The 21741-nt window shown below is 35.7% G+C and overlaps 1 protein-coding gene across 8 annotated transcripts in view; it reads left to right on the plus strand.

Annotated features, from left to right (window-relative positions):
- Positions 1 to 21741, plus strand: part of TPD52L1 (TPD52 like 1) — a 158634-nt gene that overhangs the window by 81825 nt on the left and 55068 nt on the right. For all 8 annotated transcript variants that reach the window (XM_074187498.1, XM_074187503.1, XM_074187499.1 and 5 more), the window contains one exon: positions 14806 to 14921. In XM_074187498.1, the coding sequence (XP_074043599.1) occupies positions 14806 to 14921 (116 nt within the window). The remainder of the gene's footprint in view (positions 1 to 14805; positions 14922 to 21741) is intronic.

The raw sequence follows: 21741 nt of genomic DNA on the forward strand, positions 1-21741 counted from the left end.
TTAAAATGTTGCAGTTGAGATTAGGAACATAAAAGTTTATGTTATGTAAACTGAAATTTTGAAATTGCAACAATAATGTCAAATGAAAACAAGAAAATGATAGTCTACATGAGATTCATAAAAAAAAGAAATCAGAATCAGAAAGTAAAAGTCTGTATGTTTCTCCAAGTTGTGTCAAGATTCAACTGATAGATACATATTCTAGTCTTCTTGGCAGATGTGTTGTATCAGATTTTATTAATACTATATTGGTAAAATATTTTACTAATATTTATTGGTAAATTATCCTTACTTAAAAGCTATATTTGCTAGTCAACCTTTTGATCTTAAATTGTATTGTTAGGTTGTTTGTCCTTCATTCTCAAAGAAGACCATGACATCAGAGAAGTGGTGCTGTGACAAGCACTTGAATTGGATTTCAGTGTGGGGGGTGGAGAAGGAGCTGTGCAAAGTCATGGTCTCACTTTCTCCCCTAGAACTCTCTGGGTCCACTGGCCAGATATGAATCAATGTTGCTGGGGTTTGGTGTTGCAAAACTTAAGATTGAGAGTTTTGAATGGTGAAAGAATTCATGCATATCCCTGGGATTTCAAATTTCTCAGGATTTATTATAGAAGCCTACAAAGAATACAGATTAAAACCTTTTCTCTTTCTGGAGAAGTAACAAGCAGTTTGCAAGCTGCTGAAGGACAGGAGAATAACAAAAGGCTAGGAGAGGCTTCTTTGGGAGAGACAGAGAGACAGAGATACAGGGAGACGGAAATGGAGACAGAAACAGCTAGGGAGAGCCAGCTGGGCCCAGACTTTGGAGTCTGTGTACCACAAGGGCAGTTTAGGTCAGGTTTTTTTATCCTGTCCATTCTCTGGGTATATTGAAGGGTCTGAAGACTAAGGACAAAGGGAAAATCCCTCCTCCTCCTAGGTGACAGAAACCAAATAAAAGGTTAAAAGGTGGGGAGTGGGAATGAGGAGAAGCTGCAGATTTTTCATATAACAGTGGAACAGTAGGAGTCAATTTACATCACAGCAGCAGATAACATTTTTACAAAGTTTAAAAGTTTAAAGGATTACAAAATCTGATTCCAACTATATTCAAAACTCCCTGCCTTGTCAGGATGACTGGAGATGACCCTGGATGTGAAGCAGTTAGGTTAAGTGACTTGTCCAGGGTCACACAGCCATTAAGTGTCAAATGTCCTAGACTGCATTTGAAATCAGATCCTCTGACTCCAGGACAGATGCTCTATCCACTCAGCCACCTAGTTGCCCTATTGTCATGTACAATATGCTAAATACTAAAGAGTACAATAGATTAGATACTTGGCTTGGAATCAAATTGCTAAATTCAGATACTTTCTCAGACACTAGCTGTATGATCCTGAGCAAACCAGTTAACCTCTATCAGTCTTAGTTTCTTCATTTGTAAAATGAGAAGATTAGATTCATTGGATTCCAAGACCCCTTATAGAACAATCTGTGATCCTAAATCAAAGTTCTAACCTGCCTAGCTATTATATTTTTCTGTATCAATTAATAAATGGATATATTGGTTAATTGTCCTCTTAAAAGTTTGATTGATGAGAATCATTTTCCTAGAGCTTGATCATCCTTTAATGAAGTGATTTTTTTCCCCCAGATTTACAAAGTTAAAGCCTTCATTCAGTGATCTCTAGAAATTTTCTTTGCGTTTTCTCCCTTCCAATTTTAAGCTAGGGAAATCATAGACCCAGGGCAGATGTCATGTAAGTGGGTCCTAGCATCTTTTCCTGTATCTAGATATGATTTTAGACAGCTAGACTGAGCATATAACCTGAGCAGGTCTGGAGCAAGCCACAAGTGAGTGAGAGCTTTTCCCTAGAAATTCCAGTCATCTCAGAAGGAAAAAGAGAGGACCTGAGTTTCCAGAACTGAATGGTTTGATGAGTTCCTCAGTTAGCCTTTAAATAACAATTTCATTGCACTATGCCATCTTTTTATAGTACATCATTTTGCCACATATTGATGTTTGTTGCTGTGTTATTTTTTTCATATCTTTGGTTGTTTTTTGTTGTTGTTGTTTAAGCATTTCAGTCACACCTGATACTTCATGACCCCATTTATGACAAAGATCCTGGAGCTGTTGCCATTTCCTTTTCCAGCTCATTTTATAGTTTGAAGAGCTCTGAGACAAAACAGTTAAGTGACTTGCTAGTAAGGGTTAAGCCACACAGATAGTAAGTGTCTGAGGCCAGATTTGAACATGGGAAGATGGCTCTTCCAGAACCAATACTCAATCCACTGTACCATCTAGCTGCCTGTATCTTCAGTAGTCCTTTGAAATTAGGTAATCAGTTCTTGAAGAATATATATATTGTTAGTAGGAAAACCTTTATACTTGACTCTTCTGCTAATTGCCTATAGGAAAGAGTTTTCTTACTATGATTGAAAAGAGAAAAGTAAATGTGTAATTATAAATTTTGATAGTGATTCATTTTTGTCCTCTAGATATATGTAAAACTTTATGTTGACCTGTTACAGACTAAACTTTACTAAACTCTTGAAATATGCATTTAAGTGTCTGTTGGCTAAACTAGATGATCATATTTATTATGATTATTTGAATTAACCTGAGAATTTCAGGCAAAATGGATTTTTTTCTTGAGATTCTTAGCCTCTAATTGACCTAGAAATGAAACCCCAACTATTCTCATAGCATTTTATTCCCATATTAACTTCTAATGTCAAAGAGATATCTATGAATAAGAGATGATAAGAACTCTAGGAAGGGAAAACAACTTGGTGCAATCAAAAACAATTTTGAGTAGAATATTAGGGAAAAGTATGGATTATTCCTTTATCCACCTGGACAGTCCAATCAAAAACTGACCAATGTCTATATATATTTGTAGTTCATTGAATAATATCATCTAAGGAAAGCTTTTTTGGGGGAGGAGGAGGGTACTGTTTTTGTGTCCCTGACTCATAATGTGTTTATTTTGAATTGTACATGTATAGAAGGATTGGCCAGTTGCTTCAACATCTAAAATATTTCCTTTGTATCTCTTTATGCCTTTTTGAGAGGCATATCATGTAAGATTTGTAGAGATAAATAGAACATGGAATCTCTGGAGGACAGTTTCACTATAGACATGTAAATGTTTAAGATATGTTTAGGGGACAGTGGATGCTAAGGAATTTGTTTAAGAATATTGATAATATCAGCTCTTTAAAGGTAGAACTTTCTTCACAGCAAGACTAGTAAAATGATGTTTAGAGAGTCCATTGACTTGCCTATAATCACAAAACTAGTAAGTGTTAGAGCCAAACCATGAACTCAGGTATTTTGACTCTTAAGAACTGTATTCTTTCCACTAGGAGATAAAGTTAGAAATGTAGGTTGTGATTCCAAGAGTCTAATCTGAATCTTCTTGGCAATTGTGAGCCATTGACTTTTTTTTTTTATTTAGGGAAGATCACAGTGAAATGAAATGAAGATTCTAACAAGAGGAGGGATAAACTATGTAGAGAGACTATTTGAGTATCAAAGAGAATAATTTCAACATGAGGTGATAAGGACTTAGTGTATTTTGGTGCTAATATTTAGTCTCATATTAAACAACAGGATTTCCTTTAGAAGTTCAAATTAGCAATTGAGTATTTAGATAGGAAGCCACAGATGGGACATTTTTGTGTGATTCATCTACTCACTTGATAGTTTTCCCCCAAATTGTCAATAAACCAAGGAAATCCAACTCATTATTTATTCCAAACCTTTAAATCAATTTCAGCATTGATCTTTGGCAAACTACTTACCTTTGATGGTTAGAACTAACAATATAATTTTTTCCAAGCCATTTATTTGTTACAATAACAGTTTGATAGTACTCTCAATATTTATCCTTTTTTGTATGTTGTCAGATGAATAAAATGTCTCATGTACATTTATTTCTTTTTTAAAGTATTATCTCATTTAATTAAAAAATGCATGGGAAATACCTTTCTAGGCTACCTTTAGGATAGAATGGACCATGATGAGAGTTTGCAGTAAATTAAGTAAATGGGTAGACAGTGAAATTCTAATAAGGTAACTTGTTTTATATCTTTAATTTTCACCCTCCTGGAATTAAACTGTTACAGCTTTTTGCTGCACATAAGGAATATCATAAATTTCAGCAGTAATGAGATGGGATCAACATTTATCTTTTTCCTGTGGGGAATAAGTGTGAGAAATTAAAAAAGTCTCATTTTAAAAAATATGCCTGCAGACATTTTACCAAACACCATGAAACAATATAATTAAGTAATAAATATTATACTTTTCATTTTATTATTTAAGAGTTGGTAAATTTCCATTTAAACTTGTTTATAGTATCCTTTTATATATTAAAAGAGAAAATTTAGTTTTTTACTTTAGTTCTGAATATATGCTATATAGAATATTCTATTACCTCTGTTTTTGTTTCAAATTTATTTATTTTTAACATTCATTAAAAAAATTTTAGTTACAAATTTTCCTCCCATCACTCCTCCATCTATGGTGAAAGAAAGATTTCACATATGTGAAATCATGTATACTGTATTTCCATATTAGCCATATTCCAAAAAGAAAAAAAGGCTTCAATCTGCATTCAGACTCCCAACAGTTCTTTCTCTCGAGGAAAATAGCATTTTTCATCATAAATCCTTCAGAATTGTCTTTGATTATTGTATTGATCAGAATAACCAAGTCATTCACAGTTGATCATGGAACAATATTGCTGTAGTGTTCTAGTTATGTTCATTTCATTTCACTTTATATCAATTCATATAAATCTTAACAGTTTTTTTTGAAATCTATCTACTTATTTTTTATAGCACAGTAGTATTTCATTATGGTCACATACCACAATTTGTTTAGTTAGTCCCAATTGGTTGGTATTCCCCCACGTTCTAATTCTTTGCCACCACAAAAATAGCTGCTTTAGATATTTTATAATATATGCATAATAATATTATTATAAAATGTCATATTGTATATAAAAATACACAAAGGTTTTTTCCTTTTTTCCTTTGATCTTTTTTTTTAAGTTTTTTGCAAGGCAATGGGGTTAAGTGGCTTGCCCAAGGCCACACAGCTAGGTAATTATTAAGTGTGTGAGACCTTATTTGAACTCAGGGACTCCTGACTCCAGGGCCAGTGCTCTATCCACTGTGCCACCTAGCTGCTCCCTTTGATCTCTTTAGGATATAAACTTAATAGTTTTGGTAGGTAGGTCAAAAAGTATGCACAGTTTTATAACCCTTTGGGCATAGAACCAAATTGCTCTCCAGAAATGGTTGAGTCAATTCATTAACTGTGTATTAATATCTATTTTTCCATATCCCTCCCAATATTTGTCATTTTCCTTTTCTCTCATATTATTCAAATTTATAGGTGTGAGGTAGTACCTCAAAGTTCTTCTAATTTGCATTTCTTAGTGATTTAGAGCATTTTTTTCCTTTGACAATTTTTTTCCTTTGACAAATCAAAGGTAGCTTTGATTTCTTCTTCTGAAAATTGCCAGTTGGGGGAGGCTAGGTGGTGCAGTGGATAGAGCACTGGTCCTGGAGTCAGGAGTACCTGAGTTCATATCCAGCCTCAGACACTTAATAATTACCTAGCTGTGTGGCCCTGGGCAAGACACTTAACCCCATTGCCTTGCAAAAACTTTAAAAAAAATTACCTGTTAAGATTCCTTGACCATTTATAATTTTAGGGAATGATTTGATTTCTCTCTCTCTCTCTCTCTCTCTCTCTCTCTCTCTCTCTCTCTCTATATATATATATATATATATATATATATATATATATATATATATTTGAGAATTGGGACTTTTATTGGAGAATTTACTGTCATTTTTCCAAATTTCGTGTTATTTTTGTTTGTAGAAAAACTTCTTAAAATAATCAAAACTATTCATTTCACATCCATACCATTTCTTGTTTAATCATAAATTTTACCCTTAGACATAATTGTGATAGGTTAAAATTTTCTATGTTCTCCAATTTCTATCTTCCTTATGACAACATTCTTTATTTCTAAATCATGTACCAATTTTGACCTCATCTTGTTACATGTCAGGCTATACCTAGTTCCTGTTAAACTGCTTTCCAGTTTCCCAGTAATTTTTGTCAAATGGTGATATTGTGTTTCTAAAAAACACAAGTTTTGTTGGAAAAAACAAAAACTCTTTAAAGTTGTACATTGACCAGTGACCCAAGATATGATTTCTTTCAAAGAAATCTTAGCTTTAGCAGGTATTTTCTTGTCACACCTGTCTCTCATCAGGGTACAAGATGTGATCATAAAGTACTGGTTGCACGTGATAGTTTTAAGGACTGGTAGGTGACGCTGTAGTGTGCAGTGAGCTGGGCCTGAGCTTCCTGAATTCAAGTCCAATCTCATACACTTACTACCCCCTAGGACCCTGACTATGTCATTTTATCGTGTTTGTCTCTGTTTTCTCATCCACAAAATGAGCTGGAGAAGTTAATGACAGTATACTCAAATATCTTTGCCAAGAAAACCCCAAATGGTATCACCAAGAGGTAGACACAATTGAACAAAAGCAATTTGCTAGTTTAACAGCAAGTTGATGATGATAAGATTTATGCTTTTCATTTTTAGGTCACCAGTGTTGCCTAAAATGTGACTCTCTGTTCTCAATCCCAGTACTCCTACTCTTAGGGTTACCTGTTTGACCTCACCTGGAGATAGGCCAGATCTCTTTATGTTGAATCCTTTTCTGTTTGACTTCACAGCTTTGTGGCTTGAACAGAACAAGATTAGCTTCTAGGGTCAAAATGATAGCTTGGGTTGGCCCTGAATACACTAGGGCAGCAATAAATATCAGATTGTTTTTTTTTAATGCTGAGATGATTTAAATGTTGTCAGGTACTATCTGACTCATTCCATATCCTACTGGCTGCCTAGATTATATAATTTGAGTGCTCTGAAACTCACCTGCTCCAAAGTATCTTTTTCACAGGATAGCTGAAATTCCAACTGCAGGTTTTACACCTCTTTACCTTCATTATTTTGGTCCTGGAGAATGTTGTGTAGTTAAAAGACTAACAGACTTATGAGGACATGACAGCCATCTTCGGATGAAGGGCTGCCATTTGGAAGAGTGATTAGATTTGTTTTCCTTGACACTAAAAGTTTAGAACCAGAAATAATGGGGTGGGAAGTTAAGAATAGCAAGAACATCTGGGTTAGAAAACTCCTACTTATATAAATTGGCACCTTCCACAGATTTTAGCCTTGTTTCAAGTCCAGTCAAGTTGAACATTTAAAGTTCTGTGCTCTAGGAATACAAATACAAGTAGAAAGAAAAAACAGGGTCTTCTCTCAAAGAGTTTCCATTCCAATGGGGGTAGGTATGACAAAAAGTATCTGCACAGATGCATACAGTATAAAGAAAAAGTAGATACATGCAAAGGAGTTAAATGCAAGGTAATTGGAAAGACACATGAGCCAGATTAGGGAAGACCAGCCAGCTTCATGCAGAAAATGTTGTTTAGCTCTATCTTAACAAGAATATGAGGTCAAAAGGAGAGATGACACTCTAGGTATGTGGCATTACCGGTGCAAAAAAAGGCATGAGGAATTGAGAGAAAACTAATATGACTGGATTAATGATATATGGAGATAATGTCCTCTGAGACTGGAAAGATAGGTTCGGACCATAGTGTGAAAGAGTGTTCTAAATAGAGAAATGTGTTTTATCCTAGACTAGGCAATAGGAAATTCACTGAATTTTGTTGAGTAGAGGAGTCCAATGACTTAGATTTGCTCTTAAGGAAAATTGCTTTGGTAGCAGAGTGTAGATTGGGTGAGTACTGACACACTCAAGAAAGAGAAATTTATTAGGAGGCCATTTAAAATAATCTAGGCAAAATGTAATGAAGGTCTAGACTAAGGTGATAGTTCTGTGTAAGCAGAGAAGGACTTAGATGTGAGATGGGTAGAAATGCTAAGATTTGGCAAAAAAAAATGTATGTAGAATGAAGAGTTAGAGATAACACTGAGGTTACAAACCTGGGGTGGGGGACTATGGAGTAAGGTAAGTAGAGCCAGGCAAAATTGCAGGGGGTTACGTTTGGAGGGGAAACTACCAGAATACAGTAAATGTTGCAAAATTACACAGAAAAGGCTATGATGTGAGATGTTAGAACTCTGTTCCATGGATGTAAAAAATTGCATGTTTTTAGACCTTCTAATATATTGGTTGTTTTTTTTTTCCTTTCCTCCCCCCCTTTTCCATTTTCTGTTAAAAACAATATTCTGTTACATAGGTTGGCTCTTTGGGAGGGAGTGGAAAAACAATGGTGGGTAGAACTTTTGTGTTGTAAAAGCAAGATATCATTTAAAATTTATTTTTTTAAAAAAGGGGGATAAGAACTAAGAAAAACCCATTAGATTTCATAAATAAATGATTATTGGGAACTTTGGGAAGAAAAGCTTCAGTGATGGAATTGAAAGCAAGATTGCAAAGGTTTTAGTAAGTGACATGGAATAAATAGGAGGTAGCTCCTGTAAACAACTGTTTTCAAGAGTTTGGCTGAGAAAAGTAGGAAAAAAGTAGAATGACAGTTTGAGAAGGAGGAGGGTCATAGGGACTAATGAAGTGTAATTGATCATCTACCATTCTGCAGATTCAGAAACAAATAGGAAATAGTCCCCAACTTCATAAGGCTTTTTATTCTATGGAGGGGGGTGGCATATACGTGGAAATGACCTTTGCCTTAGGAATAACACTTTGGTTGTTACATAGAGGATGGTATGGGGGGGCATGGAGGAAGGAGAGCCATTTAGAGAGCATGTAAAATCTCATATCTTAGATATAACTGCCACCAAAAAAAAAGGTGAAGTGTCAATAATTGCTTTCCCAATTCTTACTTTCCTATATCTTTGATTTTATTTTTTAGAAATTAATGTACATATTCATTGAGGGCCTCTTTTCAGAAGGAGTGAAAAGAGAAAAAAATGGTATCCCTTTAGCAGTCCACATCTTTATAGTCTCATAGTTGACTGAAGGGAATAAAAAATGTCAGGTCACCTTTTATTTACCCCCTCTTTTTAAATTTAAAAATATTTATGATGGTAGAGGAGAAACATCTAATGAGGAGTCTCTCATGCATATGTCAAAAATCATGGAATTTATTAAAAATATAGCAAGAAAGATAACTATTGAATGACCTTCTAATTATTAACATCAGGAGAGACATAAAATAGGAAGATAAATGCTTGCTAAATCATCATTATGGTGCCAGCACAAAGTTCAAATCAAAAAAGGTATTTCTTATATATAGTGATACCTTCATAAGCTGTAGATCAGGAAGAAACCTCAAAACCCATCTTGTCTAACCCTTTCATTTGTTAGATGTGGAAACTAAGGCTGGATAACATAGGTATATGAAGCAGCAGAATCAGGATTTGAAATCATGTGCCATGGCTCCTGTATCCCCTGTTATTGTCAGGGAACTGGGGTTAAAGAGAGAAAAATAGTCTGCATCCTCAAAAACCTCAGTCTGTTATATGAAAAGCACTCACTGAGTGCTCTACAGTAGGTCCTGGGCACATAAAGGTGAAATGGACTATCCCTGGACTTTCAGGACAGTTTCATTCCATAGCTCCATCATTCTCAGAATGCTGCCCTGTCTTACTCCCAGGTGCTGCTGTTGTATACTTCACTATGCTCATCACATGCAGCAAACTGGCACACTGCAGACCCTCTTAAATGAGATTCATAATTACTTTGAAGAATTCAGTTTATCTACACAGTGAGCCAGCAACACTTATGAAGTGTTTTAGCCAGGTCCTGGGCTAAAGTTCCTACTATTGCCACCGAAAAAAAAAAAGGACAATCTAAGGAAAACAAGACAACAACCATGTACAAACAAGATCTATGTAAAAGATAAATTTAAGATAATCAGTAGAGGGGGCACTAGCACTAAGGGGGAATTTGGAAAGGATTCTTTTATAAAGTATGATTTTTATCTGAGACTTAAAGGAGGCCAGGAGATGCAAATGAAGCAAAATGCATAGTGTCTAGAGTAAGAACTGGCAAAGAGGCCAGGGTCACTGAATCACAAAGTTGGGGGGGGGGGTGAAAGGAGTTGACTTTAAGGAATAAGCTTGGAAAAGTAGGTAGGAGACTAGGTTAGAGATTCTGAATGCCAAACATGGGTCTATAAGAAAAACTAAATGGATAAAAAAAGCCTGCTGACAAATTGTGATAGATTGGTTCAATGATCCATATAACTTGAATTGACACTGAAAATGGACAATGAGATGATTACACAACTGAACAGAGAAAAGGAAAATGGACTGGAAATTGTATTGTTCTTTGAATAACTTCCAGCTTCAAACTTAAATAAAACTTCTTTTTTAATGTCAGTATTTTTCCTATACATAGTCTTTGAGTCAACAGATTCCATAGTCTCTTAAGAATTGAAGATAAGGATCACCCAACAGAAAGGTGTAAAGTATTTATAAGCAGGTTGCAAAACTTTTTAAACAAGAATTTTTGAAATGGAGTAGAGGATGTCATCAGAGAAATGTGTGACTGGAAAAAAAAGACTGGGTAATTCGTATAACATCAGAGATAATTGAGGGGCAACCTGAATGCTCTATTGATATCCACATGATAACAGGGCTTCTGGAGGAAGACCTACAGTATGTTGTTTAATCTTTGAAATGAATAGAACATCAGCAGGTATTGATGAATCACAGTTTTGATTATTAGAGAGAATACCATCATTGAAAAGATCACAGATTCATAGAAATATGAAGTAATGTAAAACTCCTTTGATCATGGGAGCTTAATGTCAGGCATAAAGTGTGATTTTGTCTGAAGAACTTTGTGCTCCAAAGACAGATTCCTGCCACAATAGAAATGGGTCATCTATTATGGGTAAAGCATAAGCTGTAAGCATGCAGTGACATATTTGTTATTCATATTTGATAATTATTAACTTTTTCACTGAAAGGAATAGTTTGGAGCATTTGAAAGAAATGGATGACCCAGAACTTGATGCTCCCTCATAAAAATCATGATAACAATAAATACTTAGGATATAGGATTAGGAACTGAAATGAGACCCTGCTGTATAAATGGATGACTTAAAAAAAATCTTTTTGCTGTATATGAAATTGTTTTCTCAACTGTTATGTCCACTGTTTAGAATAATTAGGCCTTTGGAGCTACAAATGGTCAATTGTTCCAGACCCTGAGTCAAAAATCACATTGAGTTTTTTTAATGAGCAAAAAAATATCACTATGTGTTATAAATCATTTGTACCTACCCAGAAAAGAGCAACTTATGAAACACTTGACCTATGACATATTTGCAGCTGGTTTATATTGTACAATTGATTTGCTTGCTAATGCTTCTTTCATAAAACCTATTTTTATTTTTTTATTTCTGTTTCCATAGTAACTAGTTAACTAGTCATTTACATATTCAGTACTCTGACCCATATTCATCCATCCTTTGTACCATTTTTTTTTGCCTTGAGTCTGTTTTAAGGTTCTGACCCTGTTTTACTAGTTGATCTTTTTTTTTCTATTGCTTTCTATCCTCAGTGCATTAACTATAATCTTTCTACTTGATATTTTGTTCTACCTTCCTCTACCTTTGCAAGGTGAGCCTATCGAGTTGTGGCATAAGTAAATGTTTTTCTTCTGTGTCTAAATTTATACAATGCCAATCTATCCAGCTGCCTGACAGATAAATTAGCAACCATGATAGAAAAGTTAAGTATTAGGAGGAAAATAAGTCAGATGTTTCATTTAGAGGGGTGTTCTGAAAAGATGGTGGAATAGATCAGACAATGTCAGACTCTCCAAATTTCCTTCACAAATAGAACATCACCACAAAATGAAGGTAGGGCAACAAAAATAAAGGGGCTTATCAATTATCTTAAGACAACTTGAGAGAATCTCAGAAAAGACAGAATCAGGTGTAGATATTTCTAGACCCACTCCCCTGCATCCACAAAGCAAGTCTCAGGGGCAGCTCCATCTAGAAGCAGACCAGGCCTCAGGAGCTTTCACCAGTGGGGAAAGATTGGGGGACCCTGCTATTTCTGAACAAGAGACCTAGGGGTGCTGCCAGTCCTTGGCTGTGAAGGATTGATGAATGCTTGGTCAATGCAATATCAGTACCTTGGGGAATAAAAACATTTTTAGGACAGCAATTAGAACCCTCAATCTTTAGGCAACTTAGATTGTTCTTAGTTGTCTAACTAATGAAATAGGAGTATATACATCCTGTCAAGCCAGGCAAAAGTACTTCTATGAGTCTTCTCTTATTTCTTCACTTCACATGCCCACTCCTGAAGCCTCCTAGTCATAGGAAAGGACATTAGAGCTGATGTCCCATTAATGTCAAGCATTGGCTTTAGAAGAGAGCATAAAATGAAAGCTGTAATTCTGACAGGATTCTGTGGATTATAAGATTGTTTTCCCATTAATACTATCACTAAGATATAAAATGAATATGAGCCTGACTTTCTCTTAAAAATAAAGAGAATTCAAACAATTCCCAAACTCCTATAAGGGAAAAAAAACTCCTGTGTCGACAGACAAGTGATGAAGAGGTGGGTGTGGATACATGGGAGGCTGTAGTCACAACCCTACACACAGGCCACACAGGCCATTGGTTCTTCTCACTGGAAGCAGCAGTGGGATTCAGCAATCCCCTGGGTGATAGAGCAGCCTTTTAAGATTGGATCACACTGATCACCTCTTGGTGTGATTATAACAGCACGAAGGTGGGAATCCCACCCTGTGGTCCAAACACAAAAAAAAATGTACTAAAAAAGTCTTTAAATAAGATTCCATTCAAGAGATGGAGAATATCACCAAAAACAAACTGGATGATTTTGATTACATTAAATTAAAAAGCTTTTGCTGTAACCAAGATCAAAAGAAATGTAGTAAATTGGGAAACAATCTTTACAACTAATGATTCTGACAAAGGACTCATTTCTAAAATATATAGAGAACTGAGTCATATTTTTTTAAAAAAAACCATTCCCCAATTGACAAATGGTCAAAGGATATGCAAAGGTAATTTACAGATGAGGAGATCAAAGCAATCCATAGCCATATGAAAAAATTACTCTAAATCATTAATTATTAGAGAAATTCACAAATTAAAGCTTCTCTGAGGTATCACCTCACACCTCTCAGACTGGCCAATATGACCAGAAAGGATAATGATCATTGTTGGAAGGGTTGTGGGAAATCTGGTTGGTGGAGCTGTGAACTCATCCAACCTTTCTGGAGGGAAATTTGGAACTATGCCCAAAGGGCAACAAATGTGCATACCCTTTGATCCAGCAATACCACTACTGGGTCTGTACCCTGAAGAGATGATGAAAAAAAGGGTAAAAACATCACTTGTACAAAAGTATTCATAGCAGCCCTGTTTGTGGTGGCAAAGAATTGGAAATCAAGTAAATGTCCTTTAATTGGGGAATGGCTTAGCAAACTGTGGTATATGTGTGTCATGGAACACTATTGTTCTATTAGAAACCAGGAGGGATGGGAATTCAGGCAAGCCTGGAGGGATTTGCATGAATTGATGCTGAGTGAGATGAGCAGAACCAGAAAAACACTGTACACCCTAGCAGCAACATGAGGGTGATGATCAACCTTGATGAACTTGCTCATTCCATCAGTGCAATAATCAGGGGCAATTTTTGGCTGTCTGCAATGGAGAAAACCATCTGTATCCAGATAAAGAACTGTGAAATTTGAACAAAGTTCAAGGACTATTCCCTTTAATTTAGAAAAAAAACATATCTTATTGTCTGATCTTGTTATCTCTTATATTTTTTGTTTCTTCCTTAAGGATATGATTTCTCTCTCATCACACTCAATGTGTATCAATGTTCAACATGGAAACAAAATAAAGACTGACAGATTGCTTTCTGTGGGGGTGGTGGGGGGAGGGAAGTAAGATTAGGGGGAAAAATTGTAAAACTCAAAATCTTTAATAAAGAAAAAACAAAAAAAAAGAAGATTCCATTCATGGTAGGTGCATGGAATGTGCATACACTCATAGACGACACAAGAAACCTGAAGGAAGAACAGCTCTCGTTGAAAGAGAACTCGGCAGGTACCACATCCAAATAGCAGCCCTGAGAAAGCAAGGCTAGCCAACTTACTCCAGTTGAAACTGAATACGTGTTTTTCTGGAGTGGTCTCAGTGAAGGGGAGTACCGTGAAGTTTTGCAATCAAAGCTAATCTAGTCCTCAAATTTGAACGCCTACCAAAAGGAGTTAACAAGCTCATGACAATGAGATTTCCACTTGAAGGTAAATGCCATGCCACCATTATGAGTGTCTGTGCTCCCAGCATGCGGAACCCTGATGAAGTCAATGAAAAAGTTTATAGAAACTTGGAGATCCTTATCATCAATATACCAAATGTAAAAAGCTTATAATTCGGAGTGGAGATACTTAAGTTTAGAGTAACCAACCCAGGTGTTCATATGGACAATTTGTTCCTGACCTGTGGTAGAACATTCCGAGCTCATATCAGTCTGATCAACCACAGTCAGATACACTGAAACTCATATTCAACATAGTGATGTCATTAACAAAGGACAAGAACCAATATTTTTATTAAAGGGAATGTTTTTTCAACCCTTGAAAATGACTGGCACACCTTGGTTATTAACTAGACAATAGTCCACTTTCCTACTCTGCTTTGGTTTTTTTAGACAAGTTTTCTTAAGATAAAACTCTGTTAATATCTTAACTGATCCTCTTTTATCTTCATTCTTCAAGGTTTGTTAGAGACTGATTCACTACATGAACCTGATGAAGAAACCATCTCTCAATTTGATCTCAATAGTATGATATCAGAAGAAGAGAGAGAAGAGTTGAAGATTGAACTAGTAAAAGTAAGTTTAGATATCCCTCAGTATTTATATTTCTACCTCTAAAAACCTGTGAATTATTATTAGTATTATGAAGTTCAAACACTAATTATTTTGTCCTTCATTTAATATAGTTTTATAGACTAATATATGGTAAAATGAGTCATTTTTGGAAGGTTAATTTGCAACACTGATTGTCCATTGTCAGATTGACTGTACAAGTAAAATGGGGTGGTTGAGTTGTTTTAGAAAATAAGAGTTGTTTACTAATTAGTTGTAAATATGTACCATTTATTATACTATGGAATAATGAATTGCTAAAAGAACTATGGAATTCATTCAGAATTATGGCATTGGTACTCTCTATCTTTTAAAAAATAGTTTTTGTTTTTGGGTCACCATGTTTAGAGTAATTGAAGAGTCGTACTCTTTAGCAAGATAACTAAAACTCAAGAGCTTCAATTCAAAAGGGAAAAACTAAACCTTTATTTTATTTTATTTTTAAAATTTTTTTGCAAGGCAATGGAGTTAAGTGGCTTGCCCAAGGCCACACAGCTCGGTAATTATTAAGTGTCTGAGGCTGGATTTGAACTCAGGTACTCCTGACTCCAGGGCTGGTGCTCTATCCACTGTGCCACCTAGCCATCCCTCAAAACTAAACCTTTAATTAATTAATTAATTAAAAGAATCATATTAGATAATATTGTTAATGAATCTACTTAAAGTTTATTGACATTTTAAAAATATTGTCATCACATCTGTCCATCCAATATCACTTCAGAATAAACATGGCACAAAAAGGAGAGTCTTTGTATCTGTCACTTTGAAAGTTTGAGACCTAAAAAAGTATTTATTGCAGGTCCTTTTCTGTTGACAACTGGAATTTGGGGATGGTGCATATCCCTCAATTGTTGCCTATGATTGTGATAGAAAACTATTGTGCTATAAGAAATAATGAGCAGGATGTTTTCAGAAAAACCTGGAAAGATATATAAGGAATGATGCAAAGAGAAGTGAGCAGAACCAGGACAGCTTTGTATATAGTATTAGCAATATTGTAATGATGATCAAATGTGAAAGATTTAGTAACTCTGATCAAAGCAGTGATCTAAGATAATTTCAAAGGATTTATGATGAAAAATATTTTCTACCTCCAGAGAGATGATAGATGAAATCTGAGTATAGATTGAAACATAATTTTTTTCACTTATAATTCCTACTTTTTTACTGCTTTTTTTTGCAACATAGCAAATTTGGGAATATGTTTTGCTAGACTTTACATGTATAATTGACATGATATTGTTTGGGGATGTAGGAAAAATTTGGAACTCATGATTTTTTAAAAGAATGAATATAAAAAATACTGTAAAAGAAAAAAAGCTTGAGACTCATGCTATTATTTCACCCACTTACAGCTTCTATGTTACCATCTATCATCATTTTTTTGCTTCATGAAGGGCCCTTGTTGTCCTTTGAATAGAACTGCAAAGTTAGGTAGTTTGTCTCTTATTCCTTCTTTCTTTAATGTGTGACCCCTTCCTACCTCCTAATGAAGCAGAGAGCTCTGAGCACAGAGAAATGTGGTCATCTTTCTGTATTGGAAACTATTCTGTACTGTGGGTAGGTGGGGAGAGTGTCCTGTGTTGTCTCTAAGTCACTTTGAGTCTTAACAGTAAGGTTGACCTTGGTCATACCCTTTGGGGCAGGGACATAGGTGGTCTGCTCAGGCTCAGTGAATGCTGTCTTATGTCAGGCTTAGCCCCTCCTTGGGGACCACCTCTGTGCATGTGCATTGGAGAATAGCTGAACCCAGGTGCTAAATCACTCTCCAAGTCTACCAGGGAAATGTATTTGAGTTAGGGTCCACCGAGGCTTGCATTCCTTTTCCTCCTGACTGGTTTGGGTTACTGCTGCTGCTGCTGCTGCTGTTCCTGCTCCTCTTCTGGCTTCTTTTCCCTTCTTTCTCTTTCTCTAAGCTGGATTCACATGTTCCAGTTCATGCTGCTGGACTAATATGGCCCCAATATGGCTTCTTGTGACTGAATGTATGTTGATCTAAGCTTCTTTTCTTTTCCCTTTTTTCCCATTTTAAAATGACTATCCCCTTTGTACAATTATCTCTTTAAAATGACTGTCCCCTTTAATATTCTCTCAATGGACTCCTTTTGCTCACCTTTACGACCCATCTCTTTTCCCAGTTAGTAACTGTCTCTTTAAGATGATGATGTCCTTTGCTTCTCTTACAATAAAATATCTGATGTGAGGACTCTCCTTCATTGGGACTAGTAGTTTCCTGCTTTCACTTTAGCCTTTCTTAACCTCCACTTCTTCTAATCAGCCTGTCATTCAGCAGGACCTAACTTGTGAGCATTTGTATTAGTTTGTGGACTTTTTGTGGTAACTTGTAAACTGTTTTTAAAGTCTAATTAAAGTTTAGGCCTTTTGATCAGCTAGGTGGTACAAAAGATAGAGCACCAGCCCTGGAGTCAGTAGGACCTGAGTTCAAATGCAGCTTTAGACACTTAATAATCGCCTAGCTGTGTGACCTTAAAATAAATAAAATTACAAAAAAGTATAATCCTTTCCTTACCTCTCTGAGTCAGAGATTGGTGAATTCTTCACAAAATGAATCCACATAGATCCTTAAAACCCCCTTTTTCTAAAGTTCATTTATTCTATCTTTACTAATATATAATATGTTCTATCCTTCAAGCACCTAGAATTTTATAAATGTCTTCAGGCTATGGAAAGCATCCCACTACATCTGGAATCCAAACTCCTAGGGTGGTAGATCTTAAAATATTGCCTATAGTATGCCAAACTAGTCTCTGGGAAACAGTACAGAGAAAACAGTGAATTAATACCTTCTCTCAGGAGAAGGAACCTTATATTGTGGGATGTGGGAAACGATCTATATATAAATCCTTAAATGTAAAGAAAAAAACAATTTTGAGATGGGAAATGGAAGTTTTTGATCCTTAAGTCATAGCAGATATGTGCCATGAACATACTATAGTTATTAGGCATTTCTACTAACAAGGGATTTGTTTAAATTTTTTTGTCATAGAAAAATTTTGATTTCTAGCCAGTCAGTAAATATATTTTTAAGCCTCTACAACGTACCAGGCATTGTGCTAAGGACTGGGAATACAAATATGAAAAAGCCAGTTCCTTTCATCAAGAAGCTTACCATCTAATGGGGAAGTAGAAAAAGTAAGGAGGAAGGAGGTAAGACAGAAAGACATCATGATAGAGAGGTCTGGAGGAGAGCATCCATGTGGGAAATGTGGGGAGGGCAGGCCTAGACCCTTTCTTTAAGGGGAGGTTCTGGGAGGAGCTCTTTATTCTTTCCTTTCAATCTGAGGGACCTCGGGAGCAGAAAGGATTTTTTGAGAAATGAGCCCCAAGGCTGATGGTGGTTCTACAGGACATGAGGTTCCTGGAGGCATGATGGAGAAATCCTACAGAAAATATAGTTGAAAGGGAAACGAATCAATGAATGTTGATTTATAGTCTTTATATTAAAGTATCTGAGTAGGTTTCTGCCTTTACATATCACCACAGTGAAAGCAAAAGGATGAAAGCTTCTCCAACAATCCAATTTAGGTCCTCAGTGTTAGGATCCTAAATTTAGATCCAGAAGAGATCTCAGAGGTCATCTGGTATAATCTCTGCATTTTGCAGATGTGGTTGAATGACTTGCCCAAGGTCACACACAAGTAGTAATGCTGAGTCAGGAAGCGAGATTCTCATGATGCCCAGGAAATTAATGGTGCTGCCATAAAGATCTGGGTTCTTTGAAATGAAAAACTCATGACTAGCCCTGGAAGTAGAAAAGCTCAGGATTTTTATTTTTATTGCAAAGTTCACAGTTTAATTTTTTCCAGGAGAGACAATAAGCTGCTTGAGGATAGGATGAACAACAAAGGTCTAGGTGAGATTGGCTAAGGGAAGAGAGAAATGAAAACAGCCATAAGATCTAAATCTGGCCACTTGAAGCTGAGGCCATAGCTCTCTGGTGGCATAGACTGAGAGCCAGTGATTCTAGCTTAGAGAAAGTGAAAAAAGTGAGAGAGCTTCCCTGGAAAAGACCTTGCTTAAATGCATTTCCATAGTGGGTTGGATAAGGGTGGTCCTTGGGGAGGGGTTTGGCACCTGGCTCTGGTATGTATGCCCACACACTAGTCTTTTCTGTCCCAAAGGAAGGAACCTTCAAGTTCGACATGCCCTGCTTCACTCTGATGTTAATCTAAATTAGTCAATGAAGGAAATACTGTGAATATAGTTTCCTTAGATTTTAGCAAAAATTTTGATCAGTTACTTCATATTATTAAGTGATAATATATTTACATGGATTCATAATTAATGGAATGGCCAGAATGAAAAGAGTAAGTTGTTAAGAGTTCATTGTCAGCATGGCAGGAGGTTTCTAGTAGAATTTCCTAGGGATCTGAGTTAAGACTTTAAACTTTTTAACACTTATCAAGTGACCTTGATGGAGACATAGGTAGTATATGCAACAGATTTGCAAATGATACAACACAAGAAAGGAGAGCTAATATGCTTGTTGAGAGAGTGAGGATACAAAAGGATTTTGATAGTCTAGATCATTGGGCTGAATCAAGTTAAGATGTTTTTAGTATGAATCAATTTCTTGCACTTGTTACAAAATAATCATCTTCTTAAGTATAGGGTGGGGAAGACATTGTTAGACAACAGATACTCTGAAAAAGATAAGAGTTTCAGTGGATAACAAACTCAAAGATTGGCAGTGTAACATGGTAGCCACAAAACTACATGTGATCTTTGGTTGCATAAAAGGGGCCATTATGGTTTCAAGAAGAAAGAGATGGTAGTCCCACTTTACTCCACTCTCATCACTCATCATCTGGAGTATTTTATTCCATTTGGGACTGGTTTAAGAAGGATATCATCAAACTAGCAAATTGCAGAGGATGGGAGCCAGATGGTAAAGAGACTTAAATCTATGACATATGTAGCTCCTTTGAAATAACTCTGTTTTTTTATCCTGAGGAGAAGCTTGGGAGTGGGAAGACAGGTCACCTGAAAATTATCTTCATCTGAAGGACTGTCACATGGAGAAAGAAATTAATTAGATTGGTTCTGTTTAGCCCCAGAATTTTGAACCAGATCAGTGACTGGTAAAATGACCAGTTAAGACTCCATGTCAGCAAAAAATTTCAATTAAATTGCATTAAATGGGGATGAGCTGCCAAGTGAGATGGAGGGTTTCCTTTGGAGGTCTTCAAGGAGAGGTTAGACAACCAACTATTGTTAGGTACAGTGCTACAATGGAACATCATAATTTTGAGGTGGTAACTAAATGTTCTTTCCAATTCTCAAATTCTGTGAAACTATGACTCCAATGTTATAATAATAATCTTTCCATTAATGTTTCCCCAAAACATACCCTTGGCATGTTTTTTTAGCTTAAATTTCCAGGAGAAATCACTGCTATCATTTTCTTTGGGAAGATGATCCCACATAATAATTTTTTTATAACTTTTAAGTTTGTTTAAGATGCTAGGACCTCATTTTTTTCCTTTGTAAGATTCTACCACTTTCCCTCCCCCCCTCCCCCTTTATTGAACAATATGGATTGTGTTAAGATCCAGCTTTTCTATAAATAAGATTTTTATATATTATCATCCAGGAGATATCCTAGGATCAAAAACAAACAAAGCAAAATTCTGAGAGCAGAACTGTACACTTTATTCCCAAGGAAAGATGGAGTTGACCTGAGATTCCTTGATCTATAATTATCTGTAAACTAAATTTGGAGACTTAAAAGAATAATCTTCAATTATCTGAAAAACAAATTTGAATAGCTTGTTCATACTGGATTAATTAGTTACTTTTGTATTTACTTTTGTGATCGTCACTTTTATGTACTTAATTGCTAATTGCATTCCCCAATACCTATGCTGAATATAATTTTAATAAGCCTTTGATTACTCTCAAATAATCATACACATACTATGTCACAACAACATACCATATAAAAATAAAATAAATGTTAGCACATTTCTCTTGCCTATTAAAGGCAAAGATAATGCTCTTGACTTGTTCCAAAGGGGTGCTTTTGAGTTGTTTTTTTTCCCAGTTGGGACTATTGATTCTTATTTGTCACAGTCTCCAGCAATCAGTGATGTATATTTCTAAGATAATTGACTTGGGTTAGTACTAGCCTGTGGTTGGGGAGCAGCAACTATAATTGATTTAGAATCAATTCTTCAACCTCAAACTAATTCGCCTTGTGATCTGCCAAACTGAGCTAACTAGGTGGATTGTATTGTCTTCCTGTTTAATTACTATAATACCTCAGTGGAATGCCTCATACACTTACTTTCTGGACTGGTTCACTCAACCCAGTCTACCTTCACACTGAAAGGTACTCAAACAAGAATTACTACATTAAACTACACTTGTTCATTCATTGGGGGATATAAATAATGTTCCCAAGGATCTTACAGTCTAATGGGGGGCGGAGATAATATGAAAACAGCCATGTACAAATGAGTTATATTCAAGATAAATTGGAAATAATCAGCATGGTGAAGGCATTATCATATAAAATGATCAGAACACTTAGCCTGGCATAAGTTTCTTGGGATAAAAACTCTGTTGTAGGGAATAAACTTCCTCTATTTGTCACTGTAGCCCTTGAGCCCCCTAATGGAGGTATTTCTATTTACATAAACATAGCAACTCAAAATGATGACACACTAGATTTTAAACATAATGATTTTCTTAAGAATAATATCAAAGATATGCTTATGTCAGATGCAAGGATATTAAATATATCAGAGTCCATATATTAACC

The sequence above is a fragment of the Macrotis lagotis genome, chromosome 5 (assembly GCF_037893015.1).
Source record: "Macrotis lagotis isolate mMagLag1 chromosome 5, bilby.v1.9.chrom.fasta, whole genome shotgun sequence".
Classification (NCBI taxonomy): Eukaryota; Metazoa; Chordata; class Mammalia; order Peramelemorphia; family Peramelidae; genus Macrotis; species Macrotis lagotis.